The 18,041-nt window shown below is 45.4% G+C and overlaps 1 protein-coding gene across 2 annotated transcripts in view; it reads left to right on the top strand.

The window, feature by feature from the left end:
- Nucleotides 1–6,847, top strand: part of slc5a5 (solute carrier family 5 member 5) — a 54,457-nt gene extending 47,610 nt beyond the window's left edge. The window contains exon 15 of one of the 2 annotated variants that reach the window (XM_069928548.1): nt 6,483–6,847. In XM_069928548.1, coding sequence (XP_069784649.1) covers nt 6,483–6,656 — 174 coding nt within the window. In that variant the 3' untranslated portion in view covers nt 6,657–6,847. The remainder of the gene's footprint in view (nt 1–6,482) is intronic. The other variant, XM_069928549.1, reaches the window with a different exon arrangement.
- The last annotated feature ends 11,194 nt before the right edge of the window (nt 6,848–18,041 follow it).

Genomic DNA, 18,041 nt, shown 5'->3' on the forward strand with positions numbered 1-18,041 from the left:
CTACCACATCCTCAAGGCAGCTCGATCAAGATAATGTGCTCTTTAGATCTCCTTTAAATTTCTCCCTTCTTCCCTTAAGCTCCCCTACGATGGGAAAAAGTCTGTTTCTATTCCATCTCTACCCTCAAAGTTGTATAAACTCTATCAGCAAGTTAGGGAACAGTGCCCAGAGAGAGAGAGAGAGAGAGAGAGAGAGAGAGAGAGAGAGAGAGAGAGAGAGAGAGAGAGAGAGAGAGAGTGAGAGAACCAATTAATGTATCCAGTTCACTGAAGTTTGGATCAAGGGACTGAGGGCTAAAATGTTGTTGAGTGTTTCCAGCACCATCGGTTTTTATTTCAGATTCTGGGATCTGCGTTTTTTTTTAAAGAATTTTCAGTTTTCTAAATTTAGACAATAGACAATAGGAGCTGGAGTAGGCCCTTCGGCCCGTTGAGCCAGCACCGCCATTTTACAGATCATGGCTGATCACTACTATCAGTACCCCTTTCCAGCCTTATCCCCATAACCCTTAACTCCTTTGCCCACTAGAGTCTTATCTAACTCTCTTTTGAACATAATCAGCGAATCTGCCTCCACCACCCTCTGTGGCAGAGCATTCCACAGATTCACACTTCTCTGGGTAAAAAAATGTTTTCTCATCTCCGTCCTAAAGGGCCTACCCTGTATTCTTAAACTATGCCCTCTAGTCCTCGTCTCCCCCATCATTGGGAACAAGTAATCAGACTTCACCTTGTCTATCCCCTTGATAATTTTGTATATCTCAATCATGTCCCCCCTCATCCTTCTAAACTCCATCGGATACAAGTCCAGTTTTTCTAGCCTTTCAGCATATGTCAACCCCGCCATCCCTGGAACTAACCTTGTAAACCTGCGCTGGACACCCTCTATAGCTAGTATGTCCTTCCTCAAAATTGGAGACCAGAACTGGACGCAATACTCCAGGTGGGGTCTCACCAGGGCCCTGTACAACTGCAGAAGGGCGTCTCTGTTCCTATACTCCAATCCCCTCTTTATGAAAGCCAACATACCATTTGCCTTCTTCACAGCTTTTTCTGAACCTTCAGTGACCGGTGAACAAGTACACCCAGATCCATTTGCACCTCCCCACTCCCTAGCTTGTCTCCATTTAAATAATACTCAGCTTTCCTATTATTGCCCCCAAAATAGATAACCTCACATTTGCTCACATTGAACGTCATCTTCCATTCAGCAGCCCACTCCCCCAACCTGTCCAAGTCCCTCTGCATTTTCCTGACATCCTCCTCACACCCCACACCGCCACCCAGTTTAGTGTCATCTGCAAATTTGCTCATGTTATTAATAATCCCCTCATCCAAATCATTTACATAAATTACAAACAACTGAGGACCCAATACCGATCCCTGCGGCACTCCACTCGTTACATCCTGCCATCCTGAAAAAGACCCGCTTACTCCAACCCTTTGTTTCCTATTTCTTAACCAATTTCCTATCCATGTCAGCACCTTACCTCCAATACCATGCTCCCTGATCTTGCCCACTAGTCTCCCGTGCGGTACCTTATCAAAGGCCTTCTGGAAGTCCAAATACACCACATCCACTGGCTCTCCCAAGTCCACCCTCTTTTTCACATCCTCGAAAAATTCCAGAAGGTTAGTCAAGCATGACTTACCCTTAAGGAATCCATGCTGACTAGCCCTTATACTATTATTTCTGCCTAAGTGTTCTGCTATTACTCCTTTTATGATAGATTCCAATATCTTCCCCACCACTGACGTCAGGCTGACCGGTCTTTAATTTCCCGTTTTCTCCCTCCCTCCCTTCTTAAAAATCGGCACCACATCAGCCACTCTCCAATCCTCAGGGACCTCCCCCGAATCTATGGAACTTTGGAAAATGTCGACCAGTGCCTCCACAATTTCCATAGCAACTTCTTTAAGCACCCTGGGATGCAGCCCATCAGGCCCTGGGGATTTATCTCAGTCCCAACAATTTACTCACAACCTCCTGCTTCTGGATCCAGATATCCATTAGATCCCCTACTTCCCCAGGAAAGTTCCCCAAGTCTCTTGATACTGCATGACCACTACCCCCTAACTGACCATAACCTATATCCTCCTTGGTGAAGACAGTTGCAAAGTATTTGTTAAATTCCTCAGCCATCTCCTTGTTTCCGGTAATATTTCCACCCTTTTCCATTCTTAATGGACCAATTTTAGACCGAACCAATTTCTTCCTCTTCACATATTTAAAAAAGCTCTTGCTATCCTCCATTATATTATTTGCTAATTTCCTCTCGTACTTCATTTTCCCCTCTCTTATAACTTTCTTTGTTTCCCTCTGATGCTCTTTGAAGGTTTCCCAATCCTCTAACTTCCCACTCCGCTTCGTTATCTTATACTTACTCCCTTTGGATTTGATATTGCACTTGATTTCATTAGTTAGCCACGGCTGCCATTTTCATCTCCTAGAGCCTTTTCTCCACTTTGGAATAAATTTGTCCTGAATCCTGTGAAAAATGTCCAAAAATACCTGCCATTTTTCCCCAGTTGTCCTCCCAGCTAGTGTATCTTTCCATTTTATTTTGGCTAGCTCCTCCCTCATAGCTGCAAAATCCCCTTTATTTAACTGCAGTACAGATGCTTCCGACTTCCTTTCTTTTTCCCTTTCTAATTTCAGCTCAAAAATAACCATACCATGGTCACTATTCCCTAATGGCTCCCCTACATCGAGGTCACTTATTAACTCTGCGTCACTGCACAGCACCAAGTCCAGAATCGACTTCCCCCTGGTAGGTTCCTCCACTAGCTGCTCCAAGAAAGTATCTCGTAGACATTCAATAAACTCACTCTCTTGTGTTCCTGCCCCCGTCTGATTATCCCAGTCCACCTTCATGTTGAAGTCCCCCATAACTACTGTATTGCTACCACTTTGACATGCCACTCTTAATTCCTGATTCATACTTCTACCGATATCTGAGCTACTTTTCGGAGGCCTGTAAATGACCCCCATTATGGTCCTCATGCCTTTACAATTTCTTAATTCTATCCAAACAGACTCTACCCCACCTGTTTCAATGTCTTTCCTTTCAAACACCTGAATTTCATTTCTTACCAACAGAGCTACCCCACCTCCTCTTCCTAACTTTCTGTCTTTTCTATTGGACGTGTACCCGGGAACATTTATTTCCCAATCCTGCCCTTCCCGCAGCCATGTCTCCGTTACTCCGACAATGTCATTTGCGCCTCAAGCTCATCCATTTTATTCCTTACACTCCGTGCATTCATACACAATAACTTGATGCCATATCTCCTTTCTCCCTCCACCTTTGTTCTCGATGCACTTGCCCCTACTCTCCTATCACTTTTAGTTCCCTTTTTTCTTATTGTTTCACCGTCTAATGGAACCACCCCTATATTCACTCTCCTATCTGCTTCCCTATCAGTCCTGTTCCCTTCCCCCTGCCAAATTAGTTTAAATCAAATCCGACAGCATTATTAAACCTAACTGCCAGTATATTGGCCCCCGTTGCATTCAGGTGTAAACCATCCCTCCTGTAGAGGTCTTGTCTTTGGCCAGGAGTTAGTATAAATGAGATCTTGTAACTTCCATGGAACGGTAGAACCATAGAACATTACAGCACAGGAACAGGCCTTCTGCCCTTCTCGTTATTCTGTCTAGTCCCACTGACCTGCACCCAGACCATAGCCCTCCATATGTTTCAATGAGAATAAACCCAGTTTCTCCAATCTCTCCTTAATGCCCGTTTATCCAAGCAATTCTTCTACACTTTTTCTGGCCACTTCATTCCTGCAGTGTGCTAACTAAAAATACTCCCGCAATTTGTAGGAACAGCACCTAATTTTCCGTCTGGGCACCTCCAACTGAATGGCATGAACATTGACCTCCAGTTTCTGTTGAACTAACCCTCCTTCATATTCTCCCTCTTGCCTTTCCCCCAGCCCTGTCTCACTCTCACTTCCATTTTTCCTCTGTATCATTTCACAGAGGCAAAATAAATTCTCACCTTTCCTCTTATCATATCCAATTAACACCTTTTGTTGGTTTGGTCTCCTCCCCCACCCCCCCCCCCACCCACCCCAAACCCAGCCAGACTTCAGTCTTTATTCTGACACCTTCCTGTTCTTTACTTTTCCTTGAAGAGGGGCTCAGATCCAAAACATTGGTAATATATCTTTACCTCCTATGGACACTGAGAGACCTGCTGTTCCTCCAGCATTTCTGTGTACTTTTTTCTCCAATCACATCTGCAGACTTTTCTGTTTCACTCAAAATGCCAGCTGCAATGTCCAGTCAGCACTTACACCCAATGATTTAGCCTCTAATGCCAAGCATACTCTCCCAGCATGTCACCACTTCCAGCAAGGTGTGGACTGATACCCATGTCTGTCTGTATATCAAAATCCACCCACAGCAGGTGGGACTGCACCAGCAAACTGCTCTGGACAGGTTCCTCCCCAGCTAGCCGAGCAGTTCTGGTGGGATTCGTCTGTGAGCAGCTGAGACTGGAAGTGTATCCAACATCATCCGGCATGGACCACTGATGGCAGAAACTGGAGCTCAGGGGGCAGGGGAAACATGTGACCTTCAGTGTTAACAATGGGTAAACTGCAGCACATCATGGAGGGTTAGTGACAAGATGGAAGGTTAGGTGAGATACAAACCAGTGAAAGAGGAAATGTTTAGGGGGGGGCATCTTCACACAGATAGTGATGGGAGTGTGGAACAAGCCGCCAGCTGAAGTGGTGAATGCAAGCTCAATTTTAACATTTTTTGGACAGGTACATGGATGGGAGGGGTATGGACGGCTATGGTCTGGGTGCAGGTCATTGGGACTAGACAGAATAACGAGAAGGGCAGAAGGCCTGTTCCTGTGCTGTAATGTTCTATGGTTCTACGGTTCCATGGAAGTTACAAGATCTCATTTATACTATCTCCTGGCCAAATTTAGAAAACTGAAAATTCTTTAAAAAAAAACGCAAATCCCAGAAATCTGAAATAAAAACCGATGGTGCTGGAAACACTCAACAACATTTTAGCCCTCAGTCCCTTGATCCAAACTTCAGTGAACCGGATACATTCATTGGTTCTCTCCCTCTCTCTCCCTCTCTGGGCACTGTTCCCTAACTTGCTGAGTATTTCCAGTATTTTTTGTTTCGCGATGATTTAACTCAGAAAATGGAATTAATGGAGCCCACTTCAGTGATGAAAGCTGGCAGCTGTGAGCACTGTCACCGCAGACAGGAGGTGACCAGGCCAGAACAGAGCACTGCAACATCAGCAAGACACTGCTGGAATTTGGGAGATGACATAACAGATTCCTTGTTTACTCCTTCAATTTTACATAAATGAACCATTTGGACAAGATGCTCCACACTGACATAACAGAGGTAAAGCTAAAGGTTCCATTATTGTCTCTTAATACTGCATTTAGAATTTAACACACGTGAAATTCTTTAACTTTGTCTACCCTAAGGCAGACAGAGTCGCCACTTTGTCCAGCGCCCATCACAAAAATGAGGACCCAGTGAGGAACAAGCTCATGACCCCTGGTTTACAAGACCAGAGCTCTAACCACTGAGCTATTGGAGCCTCTGTACTGGAGGTACAGATGATAACCAAACCTCTTCATTCACCAACACTTGTGGTTGGCAGATAGATTGACCAACTGACATTCTTGGTCAGTTTTGGTGATCAAAGTTTCACTGGTGAGACCAGTGGTCTGTCCCTCTGTCCATGAAGGAGTGGTGACCAATCTTCTTCAATTGATGCAGTGCTTTAAGTTACAGTGTTGAAGGGAGGGAAGTTTAGGGGAGACATCAGGGGTAAGAGCTGTGGATACCTGGAATGCCTTGCCAGGGGTGGTGGTCGAGGCTGGAACGGTAGGGACATTTAAGAGCCAGGCACATGGATGAAAGTGAAATAGAGAGTTACAAGGTAGGAAGAGTTTCATATTTTTTTTGGTAGGAATATATAGGTCAGCACCACATTGAGAGCTGAAGGGCCTATTCTGTGCTGTAGTGTTCTATGTCTACATTTCAAATTCAGGATGGTAAGTGATTAGAGAGGGACAGATAGTGGTGTCCCATATGCATTGGTTCTTCGAGGTCACAGGCATCCCAGGTGATGAACTGCTGGATATAAGGGCCCTGCAGACACCATGGGGAAATGAATGTTTCAGAAGGTAAATGGTTGGCCAGTCAACAGGCTGCTGTACTTGGATTCATTGTCACTGCACCAAGGTGCAGTGAGAAAATTTATTTTATCAACAGTCCAACTAGTCCCACATATTGTACAGCAAGTGAAATATAGTACAGAGGTGGAGAGGTTTCAGAAAGACATCAGTTGGCACAGGCAATGTTTGGTGTCTCAGGGGACTGAGGCCTTGAAAGGCATCATTGGAAAACAATCAGGCCCCAACTGGCCTCACAACTAATGTGAAGATTGTACTTGCCTCACATCTTGCTCACCTTATTGACAGGTCAACAATGGTTCCTCGTCAACATGCAAAACGTTGGCAGCATCAGTTCTTCCAGCCAAGGACAAGACGGGCATCCATAAGCCAGAATCCCACAGGAATTCTATCACTGATGAAAGCAGCTCCTCAGCCGAAGTTGATATGGGCCTATCTCCGCTATTGGAAACCTGTGTTTGAATCAGGAACTTCCACGTACTGGGAAATTTACCCTCACAGTACCTCCCATCCTTGTCAATATGGTAGATCCACCACTTATCTTGGCACCCTTAGCATTACCCCACAGAGCAAAAGTTCATCATAACTCCTTTGGTCCTCCTTCATTTGAACTGCTCTATTAAAGGATAAATTCATTTGATCACTTCATTAAATTTGCATTGTTGTTGGTTGTTTTTCTCTGGGGCTTGTCCTGTGTCTCTTCTGCCCTTTGGCAGACTCTAAGGAGTTTGTACATTCTCCCCATTTCTGCATGGGCTTTCTCCAGGAGCTCTGGTCTCCTCCCACCTTTCAAAATGTACGGGGGTTGTGGGTTAAACTGGGCGGCACAAGCTTGTGGATGGAAGGGCTGAATGTCTAAATTTAAAATCTATCTTGGTTGTTTTCTGTAAGTGCACACAGAGGGCCTGGAGAAATAAATAAATTTCGAAAGGAGGAAGCTCAATTTCCACTTTTATGTAACTTGTCCTGCAGACGGTAAGTTGTTCTCCAAGACAGGTGGGTCAGTGGGAAACCCCTTTCTCAAGAAAAGTAAATGGTGTGTCTGGGTGGGTGGGGAGGAGAAGAAGGCGAGAGTCAAAATTTGCTTTGGGGAAGTTTTCCACTCCCAACCATGATGCCTGTGTGCAAATACACAAGCATGCTGGAGAAATTCAGCAGGTCACGCACCATCGACAGGAAACAAAGGGTAGCCAGTGTTTTGTCCCTGAACCCTTTGTCAAGGTATGAGCAAAAAACAGGCTCATAAAAGCAGAGGCCTGAATAAAAAGATGGGTGGAGGAGAGGATGGAGGAAGGGGTTGTGGGGTGGGGGCAGGGAGCAGAGCAAACAGGTAAGAAATCATAGGTGGCTCCTCACAAGTGGGAGGGTAGAAAAGCTGAGATGTGATTAGGGCAGGGTAGTTCTATGATAGGAGAGGGAAGGGAAGGGAGCAGGAGATAGAGGTAGACTCGGGAAGGGTTTAACAGAAACTGGAGGTCGATGTTAATGCCGTCTGGTTGGAGAGTTCCCACACAGAGAGGTGTTGTTTATCCCATTTGCAGGTAGTCTCGGTTAATGACGCCATGAACAGATATATCAGCGTGGGAATGTGGTGTGGGAGTAAACTGTTGGCTACTGCCAGGACCTTGCAATTGCTGTATTCTTGCTATTCCCTGGAACACCGGAACCTGAGGGGTGACCTCATTGATGTCTGTCACAAGCAGCTGAGATCATTCCCATTCCCGAATGGGAAATCTATCGCTGATCCTCCAACCGTCAGCAGCAGCGCAACAGCGGCCCTGGCAGCTCAGCCCATCTTCTCAAGGAGTGCAGGAATGGCAAATGCACAGAATGCTGGCCAGTAGCTCCCAGACTCGGGCAAATGAACTTGGTGCCCAGCTGAAAACAGTAAAGGGTTCCTGGCTGTGATACTGACACCCACTGAAACAGGTGTGAATAGCAGGGGAGCTGTTGGAAGCTGTCAAACCCGTGCCAGTTACACAGCAATGTTTGCAGATGCAATGGTTCTAGTGCAGCACACACCCTGTGTTGTATAGTCAGGATAATGTGAACTATTTTGTAACCACGTAAGAATGCACCCTTTTCATTATAGTGCACCACTGTGGGGCGTATGTGTGTGAGAGCAGTGTCCTGAGATGGTGGAAGACATCAGTCTCTTTTGTTATTTGAATCTTGTATCTCTAAGTTATTTAAGAAGCCTCCCATGTAACACAGAGACATAATATAGTGGCAACGGTATAAGAGAACAAGAATAAAGCCATGCAATTGATAGTAAGTCACTGAAATACAAAGGGAAAGAAGAGAAAAAACTACTGAAAAAAATGGCTGGAGAAACAGCAGTTCACCCAGTGAGGGACAGGGAGGCTGAAGACATTGTTGAATCTTTCAAAAAGTTTCAGCATTCAAAAGCTATTCTTAAAATGCAACAGCAGAGAGGGACCAAGGCCTTGACTTACTTAATAGCTGGGAGCTTACAGAGGTGGAGAAAAATGATCCAGAGCAGATATTAGCAAAGTTTGCTTCTCACCTTGAACCCATCTAATCATTGAATTAAATTCAAGGTTTAATGAAAGAGACTAATGAGAGTGTTGATAACTTCCTCACTAGACTAAAAATTGTTGCTGCAAAGTCCAGATTTAAGGATATAGAGGAAAGATTAGTTGATGAACTAATATGGGGGAGTGTCCATCTCGAAGTGCAAAAGTCTCTCATAGGGAAGGATAGCTTGAAGCTGGCCGATGCTATAGACATAGCCAGAGCCTTCAAAGCCACGAGGACACCAATGAAATCTCTATCTATGCAGACCCACCACAGCAAAAAGAAGGAAGGGTTGATGCTATAAACAATAAGAAAAGTGCCAACCGCCAAGACCTGCAGGAGGTGTGGCAGACAACACCCCTTTGATGACCAAAACATATGTCCCGCATACGGTTATGAATGTCGAGCATGTGGTAACGCAAACCACTAGGTGAAGATGTGCAAGTCTAGTATGAAGAAAACAATAATACCAGTGAAGAAAAAAGACAAGAAGAAGATCCACCACATAAAAGGAAACAACAAAGAGGACTCTGACACCCAGATACTGGACAAAGAATCCATGCACCTTCACAAGATGTCGAGTGAGATGAAAGAAGAAAGCGAGTTGCACACAAGCATCCAAAAACATAGGACAATCCAGAACAAGCCTATGATATTTAACCTAAAGGTGAAGCTGGATACTGGATCATAAAGCAATGTCCTTCCACTCAGACTCTACCGCCAGATGTTCCCAGAGAACATAATAAAAGGCTATCCAAAAGACGGGGCAAATGTCACATTAACAGCCTATGATCAAGCAGCTAAGGAGAACTAAGATCAATGGCTGCCATAAGGGAAAGAATATCCTCTGTACATGGTTAGCGCAGACAGACCTGGAATTCTATGTCTGGATAGCTGCTGGGAGCTGCAGTTAATTTCTGTCGATTATGAGATACAAACGAAGAAGATATCCAAAAGGATCAACAAAAACATACAACAAAAAGAGGAAATTATTTCCACAGAAGTACCTGCCAGGCCATGGCACACAGTGGGAGCAGACTTGCTCACCAAGAATCACAAGCGGTATTTAATAGTAGCCTGTTACTACTCTAAGTTTCCATTCGTCAAACGGGTAAACGGCCTGAGAGCATCAACTATCACCTTAGAAATGATAGCATTCCTTGCTGAACAAGGAATCTTTGGCTTGGCTTCGCGTTCGAAGATTTATGGAGGGGTATGTCCACGTCTTCTGCAGGCTCATTGGTGACTAACAAGTACGATGCAGGACAGGCAGGCACGGTTGCAGCGGTTGCAGGGGAAAATTGGTTGGTTGGGGTTGGGTGTTGGGTTTTTCCTCCTTTGTCTTTTGTCAGTGAGGTGGGCTCTGAAGTCTTCTTCAAAGAAGGTTGCTGCCCGCCAAACTGTGAGGCGCCAAGATGCACGGTTGGAGGCAATATCAGCCCACTGGCGGTAGTCAATTTGGCAGGCACCAAGAGATTTCTTTAAGCAGTCCTTGTACCTCTTCTTTGGTGCACTTCTGTCTCGGTGGCCAGTGGAGAGTTCGCCATAGAACACGATCTTGGGAAGGCGATGGTCCTCCATTCTGGAGACATGACCTACCCAGCGCAGTTGGGTCTTCAGCTGCATGGATTTGATGCTTATGGACTCTGCCAGCTCGAGTACTTCGATGTTGGTGATGAAGTCATTCCAATGAATGTTGAGGATGGAGCGGAGACAGCGCTGATGGAAGCATTCTAGGAACCGTAGGTGATGCCGGTAGAGCACCCATGATTCGGAGCCGAACAGGAGCGTGGGTATGACAACGGCTCTGTACGCGCTGATCTTTGTGTGTTTCTTCAGGTGGTTGTTTTTCCAGACTCTTTTGTGAAGTCTTCCAAAGGCGCTATTTGCCTTGGCGAGTCTGTTGTCTATCTCTTTGTCAATCCTAGCATCAGATGAAATGGTGCAGCCGAGGTAGATAAACTGGTTGACCGTTTTGAGTTCTGTGTGCCCAATGGAGATGTTGGGGGGCTTGTGGTCATGGTGGGGAGCTGGCTGATGGAGGACCTCAGTTTTCTTCAGGCTGACTTCCAGGCCAAACATTTTGGCAGTTTCCGCAAAACAGGACGTCATGCGCTGGAGAGCTGGCTCTGAATGGGCAACTAAAGCAGCATCATCTGTAAAGAGTAGTTCACGGACAAGTTGCTCTTGTGCCTTGGTGTGAGCTTGCAGGCGCCTCAGATTGAAGAGACTGCCATCCATGCGGTACCGGATGTAAACAGCGTCTTCATTGCTGAGGTCTTTCATGGCTTGGTTCAGCATCATGCTGAAGAAGATTGAAAAGAGGGTTGGTGCGAGAACACAGCCTTGCTTCACGTCATTGTTAATGGAGAAGGGTTCAGAGAGCTCATTGCTGTATCTGACCCGACCTTGTTGGTTTTCGTGCAGTTGGATAACCATGTTGAGGAACTTTGGGGGGCATCCGATGCACTCTAGTATTTGCCAAAGCCCTTTCCTGCTCACGGTGTCGAAGGCTTTGGTGAGGTCAACAAAGGTGATGTAGAGTCCTTTGTTTTGTTCTCTGCACTTTTCTTGGAGCTGTCTGAGGGCAAAGACCATGTCAGTAGTTCCTCTGTTTGCGCGAAAGCCGCACTGTGATTCTGGGAGAATATTCTCGGCGACACTAGGTATTATTCTATTTAGGAGAATCCTAGCGAAGATTTTGCCTGCAATGGAGAGCAGCATGATTCCCCTGTAGTTTGAGCAGTCTTATTTCTCGCCTTTGTTTTTGTACAGGGTGATGATGATGGCATCACAAAGGTCCTGAGGCAGCTTTCCTGGGTCCCAGCAGAGCATGAAAAACTCATGCAGTTTGGTATGCAGAGCTTTGCCGCCAGCCTTCCAGACCTCTGGGGGATTCCATCCATACCTGCTGCTTTGCCACTTTTCAGTTCTCTTATATGTCTCTTCCCGGGTAAGGACTTCATCCAGCTCTAGACTCAAGGGTTGTTGATGGAGCTGGAGCATGGCGGATTCTTGGACTGAGCAGTTGGCACTGAAAAGGGATTGGAAGTGTTCTGACCATCGATTGAGGATGGAGATCTTGTCGCTGAGGAGGACTTCGCCATCTGAGTTGTGCAGATGGCTTTGGACTTGGGGTGAGGGGCAGTACACCACCTTTAGAGCCTTGTAAAAACCCCTGAAGTCACCAATGTCGGCGCTAAGCTGGGTTCGTTTGGTGAGGCTAGTCCACCACTCACTTTGGATACTGGGCTTCTCCTCCAGGAAAAACAAGAACTGGTTTGACGAAAACAACCAGGAAATTCAGGAGCTGCTGGCAAAGAAACGATCTGCCCACCAGGCTCACCTTGCAGAGTCTTCCTGGCCAGAGAAAAAAACGACCTTTCCGTCTTGCATGTAGCCACCTTTAGCGCAAACTCCGGGAGATCCAAAATGAGTGGTGGACTAGCCTCGCCAAACGAACCCAGTGAACAAGGAATACCCAAGCAAATAATATGTGACAATGGAACACAGTTCACGTCACAAGAATTCAGAAAGTAGGCTGCAGAGTATGGGTTTCTTATCACTACATCATCCCCATATGACTCCAAAGGTCATGGGTTCATTGAAAGACAAATGCAAACTGTGAAACGCACAATAGTTAAGTGTCACAAAACAAAAGAAGACCCTTACCTAGCTCTTCTTTCGATACGAGCAACACCTTTGAGGGCTGACTTGAAGTTCCTGGCAGAAGTTCTAAATGGCAGGAGATATAAAACAACTCTGCCAAGCAAAATACACCCTCCAAAAAGACCAGGAGGAAACCAGAAGAAGACTGGCTGACACGCAAGAAGAAGGATGCCAACATGACAAACATTGCCAGAATTCTTTAGAGGGCAGCATGTGCATATTCAAGAGCCGATGTTGAAAACATGGACCCCAACAAAGGTCATCAGAGAAACTGAGATACCAAGATCATTCATTGTCGAGACAGACTATGGCAATCAGCTGAGGAGGAACAGAATTCACATCCAGTCCACACAAGATGTGATGAAGCAGAAAGCTTTAATACCAGCAAAGCCTGCAATATCAATATCACATGAGGTATCAAGTGAAGAGACCACAACCACTGATACCGAAACATCAACACAGCAATTTTCAGGTGAAGCATAACAAACTACATCACTTACACGTGGACCAGCAACACAGAGCCCAACGGATGCAGCCAAATCCACAAGATGGCGAAGCAACATACTGCCGCCAGTGCGATATCGGTAAGAACTATTTAAAAATAGTTGTGTAAATAAACCAGTGTACAAGTTCAGTCACTTAAGTTGCACTGGAAAGATAATGATAAAGAATGCTAAATTTTTCTTTATCTTGAGAAGTAGGGATGTTTTATAGTCAGGATAATGTAAACTATTTTGTAACACTGTAAGAATACACCCTTCTCACTGTAGTAACTGTAGTACACCACTGTGGGGAGTATGTGTATATATATTTAAATGTGTGTGTGTGTGTGTGTGTGTGTGTGTGTGTGTGTGTGTGTGTGTGTGTGTGTGTGTGTGTGTGTGTGTGTGTGTGTATGTACAGTGTCCTGTGATGGTGGAAGACCAGTAAGTAAAGTCTCTTTTGTTATTTGAATCTAGCATCCCTAAGTTACTTAAAAAGCCTCCCACATAACACAGACACATAACACCCTGTGCCAGGAGCCCAGGGCAGGAGAGGGACCAGTTTGGTGCTGGACCATCTGTGCACACAAATGTGTGAGAGAGTGCGTGAGTGCAAGAGTGTCTGAGAGAGAGGATAAGTAGTTGTATGTCTCTGTGTGTTTGTTTGTGATTGCGTGTTTGTGTGGATGCATGGGTGCGTCTGCATGTGGGCCAATGTGTGTGTGTGCATGTATGGGTGTGTGTGCATGTTTATGCATGATTATATGTGTGAGTATGTATGCTCATGTGTGTAGGAATGTGTCTGTGTGTGTGCATTTGTGTGTAGGTGTATGTATGTGTGTGTTCAAGCCTGTTTATATGGGTGGGTGTGTGCACGGGGGGGGTGGGCCTGTATGTCCATGCGTACGCGCATGTGTACATAAGAGAGACGGGTGAGTACCTACGCCCAACTCTGTGCGAGCATCAATATGCTGCGGCAGAGCCCACCCACCAGTTGTCCTGCTCTCCACGCCTGGATTAACACCTCACTCTGTAAAGCCTGCGAGGTGCGAGGAACGCACTCCCACCACATGAAGTTCAGGGCCCAAAGCCCAAGCCTGATTTTTGTTGCGCTGAAACAGCTCAGGGAACCCAGCAACTTTCATCCGTATCTGTGGACAGAGTGAGATAGATCAGACAGGAGATGGCCAGCGAGAGACAGGTCTGATGCATCTTGAAGGCTTCTCATACCCATGGAGAAGAAGAGGTTCTGTTATTCAAATTTCCAGTGAGGTTACAATAGAACCAGAGATTACAGACAGATTGGACAGAATAGGATGAGATGGAAAATGAAAGTGTAAACCACTGGAAACTCAGGATCACTGGAGGAGGGACAGAGGGACTCCTCATTAGTTTATACAGGTGTAGAGACTCCATTGTGGACACCAAATGCAATAGCTGTGGTTTGGAAGAGTCTCAGCTTTATCCAGGATTGACTGGGTTCCTGGAGGTGGCAAAAGAAGAGGTAAAAAGAGGATGAGTGGAAAGGAGAATGTCGGATGAGTCTCAAAGGGACCAGGAAGGAGCATAGAGTACCATCCCTTAGGCTGCTAGAAGCGGTGGAAGTGGGTGATGTGTCTGGTGGGGCGTATTGAGAATGTGGAGGCTGGAGACTTGGAAGATGAGATTTGCAAACCATAGAGGTATTTGACTATCATTTGTTTTTAAAAAACGATGACTCTCCCCTTCCTCTCTCCTCCTGGTCCCTCTGTGTGCCCCATTCCCCTGCCTCCTCTCCCCATGCACAAATACCACTGATGCCACACTGGTAGGCAGGGTGGTGCATCACCTCAGTTTCACCCTGAAGCTACATCCACACTGGGGCTGATTTAGGGCTGAGGGGAGGGAGCTGAATCTCTCTGCAAAGCCTGCCCATACCCTCTGAATGCAGAGACCAGGAGTCAGCTGTTAAATCGATTAAAAAGGCAGGCTGCTGTGCAGTGCAGCCCTAGGGAGAGCTGTGATAGCAGCATGTCATTTTGCCAAAGGGACATTACTCTGATGTCCACTTGTTTTAACAACCCATGACAACACTGAAGTGCAGCCGAGACTTCTCCCTGGAGCTTTGGGCAGGGTCTCTCTGCCTGACATTGTTTGATAAACATTGCTTCATGGTGCAAAGCACTGTCTGCTGAGCTGGGTAAAGTTCAATACAACTTTTGTCTGTACCCTGCACCTCCTGAGCCAGCATCAAATGGGCAGTTAAAACCAAGATTACCCACATTTACACCCAGGAGAGGGGAATTGTTGTTGGTTCTGTAGTAATGTAAATAAGACCAAAAAGCGTAATTAATATCGATGGGATAAATCGACCGGAGATTATACTCTTGATTATTCGGGTGAATATTCATGCAGATTGCACTATTGAACAGACATCTGTGCTGGGGTGCAGTCAAAATCAGCTCCCATTTTTCATCTGAAAGAGAGAAGAATAGAGAGGTCAAAGGTGAATGTGGAGTGAGACGGAGATGATTAAAGTCCAAAATCGCCAAAGCTCTGAAATGGCTAGACAGCCTCTAACTTATTTAACCTTCTACAAATGACTGCTCTTGATCCCAGAGAGGTCAAGTGTCAGAGCTCAAATGTCAAAGAGTAAATGACCAAGGTCAGCTTCCTTTAACATCTCAATTAGGAAAGCTCAGGTGGCCAGACCCAATAATGTCTGTGCTGACTTTATTCTGTGATTACTGCATGTTTGCAAACACCTAGACATTTGATTTGAAAATAGCCACTGAGAAAACTAACATCAAACATCCAGCGTTGTTTGCAAAACTCTAGTACAGGTGGAGATGAATTAAACCATCACACTCAGTACGGCTCTGTGGAAACAATTTTCAATTCATCCTTCTCTACCATTTTTTTCCACAAAGATTTTTCTCTGTAAATTTTTCCAGCCCTGCATCTCATCCAGTTCCATCGCTGACATCCCTGACTTCTGTGACTCCACTACTGGCTTGAACCTCAAGTTCTGGAATTTCCCCCCAAATTGCTCCTTCTCTGTACCTCTCTTTCTCTCCTCCTTTCAAAGGTTCCTTAAGACATTCCTTTTGAACAAAGTCCCTGCAATCTGCTTCAATGCCAGCTATGTGTTAGAAGGTTCCTCTGCAGCTACAGAGGGGCTGGTTTTGTTATAGGGACAACAGAGGTAGGAGCCAGAGTTGAAATGGCCCCAAACTCACTTTAGATGTTATGTTTCCTTCAGAACTGGTTCCTGCTCCAAAACAAACTCCACTTCTCAGTCAATCATTAGATGCAGATCTATGAGATTATCATTACTGGTCACAGTGTAGAGGGAGTATCAATTGAGTTAGTGTGGGTGGAAGTCATAAATAGAAAGGGAACAATCACTGTGCTGGGAGTAGTCTATAGGCCCTCAGTGTCCCGAGGATAAGTAGGCAGATTTTGGAATGGTGCAGAAATGACAGGTTGTTGTCATGGGAGATTTTAACTTCCCTGATGTTGGCACCTCCTGACTGCAAGAGGGATAGATGGGGCAGAATTTGTCAGGTGTGTCCAACGATTCCTGACACAGTATGAGGATCAGCTGACTAGAGGAGGGGTCATACCGCATCTAGTTCTGGGTAATGAACATGGTCAGGTAGCAGACTTCTTGGTGGGGGAGCATTTCGATGACAGTGATCACAACTCCCTGAGCTTTAGCATAGCTATGGACAAGGATAAAGCCAGAATTAGTAACTAGTGGAGTTCTGGATCTATTCTAGAACCCCCGCTCTTTGTAATTTTTATAAATGACCTAGATGAAGTGGAAGGATGGGTAAGTTTGCAGATGATGCGAAAGTTGGAGAAGTTGTGGATGACGCTGAAGGTTGTTGTTGGTTACAAAAGGATATAGACAAGATGCAGATATAGGTGAAAAATTGGCAGATGGAGTTCAACCCGGTCAAGTGTGAGGTGATGCGTTTTGGTTGGACAGTGTGGACAAACAGAGAGACTTGGGGTCCAAATCCATACATCTCTCAAAGTTGGCGCGCAGGTTGATGGAATAGCTAAGAAGGCCTGTGGGATGCTGGGCTTCATTAAAAGAAGGATTGAGTTCAAGAATCAAGAGGTCATATTGCAACTCTATAAATCTCTGATGAGATCAGATTAGAATATTGTGTTCAGTTCTGGTCACCTCATTATCGGAAGATGTGGAAGCTATGAAGAGGGTACAGAGGAGATTTACCAGCATGTTGCCTGGATTGGAAAATGTCTTATGAGGCAAGGTTAACAGAGCTGGGACTCTTTGGAGCAAAGAAGGATGAGTGGTGACTTAAGGTCTACAAGAGAAATATAGATAAGTTAGACAGCCAGCACCTTTTTCCCAGGGCCGTAGTAGCAAATGCCCAGAGGTCATCTGTAAAAAGTGAAGGGAGGAAATTTTAGGGGTGACATCAAGGGTAAGTTTTCTGGATGCCTGGAATGCCTTGCCAGGGTGGGTGGCAGAGGCTGAACATTAGGGGCATTTGAGAGAGACAGACACATAGATGAATGAAAAAGAGGGTTATGAGATAGGAAGGGTTTAGTATTTTTTTGTTAGGGATATATAGGTTGGCACAACATTGAAAGCCGAGGGGCTTGTACTGACCTGTAATGTTCTATGTTCTATTGTATAGAACGGGTAGATTTTCCTTACAGTCAATTGGAATGAGAGGCGATCTCACTGAAATTTGAAACCAAGAACAATGTTACACAGAACCAATCCATTTGGCCTACAATGTATGTGTTGACCATGATGCCATTTTAAACTAACCCCACCTGCTTGCTCAGTGCCTATATCCCTCTATTCCCTGCATATTCACCATTACTTCCAACATCCCGTCCCAGGCACCCACTGGTCTCTGTGCAGAAATCTTGCCCCGCATATCTCCTTTAACCTTTCCCCTCTCACCTTATACTTTGAGGAATTAGACATTTTCACCCTGGAAAAAAAGATTCTGACTGTCTACAACAGGGGTGGCCAAACAGCGGCTCACGAGCCACATGTGGCTCTTTGACATATAGTGTTCAGCTCGCAACAGTAGTGTATATGCCATTGTATAGGACAATCAGCTAAACTTCAAATTTTCATCTTAAGTTGGGTCGTCCTATACAAAGAGTCTAAATTTCTTACCATGAC

Source organism: Narcine bancroftii, chromosome 3, assembly GCF_036971445.1.
Source record: "Narcine bancroftii isolate sNarBan1 chromosome 3, sNarBan1.hap1, whole genome shotgun sequence".
Taxonomy (NCBI): domain Eukaryota; kingdom Metazoa; phylum Chordata; class Chondrichthyes; order Torpediniformes; family Narcinidae; genus Narcine; species Narcine bancroftii.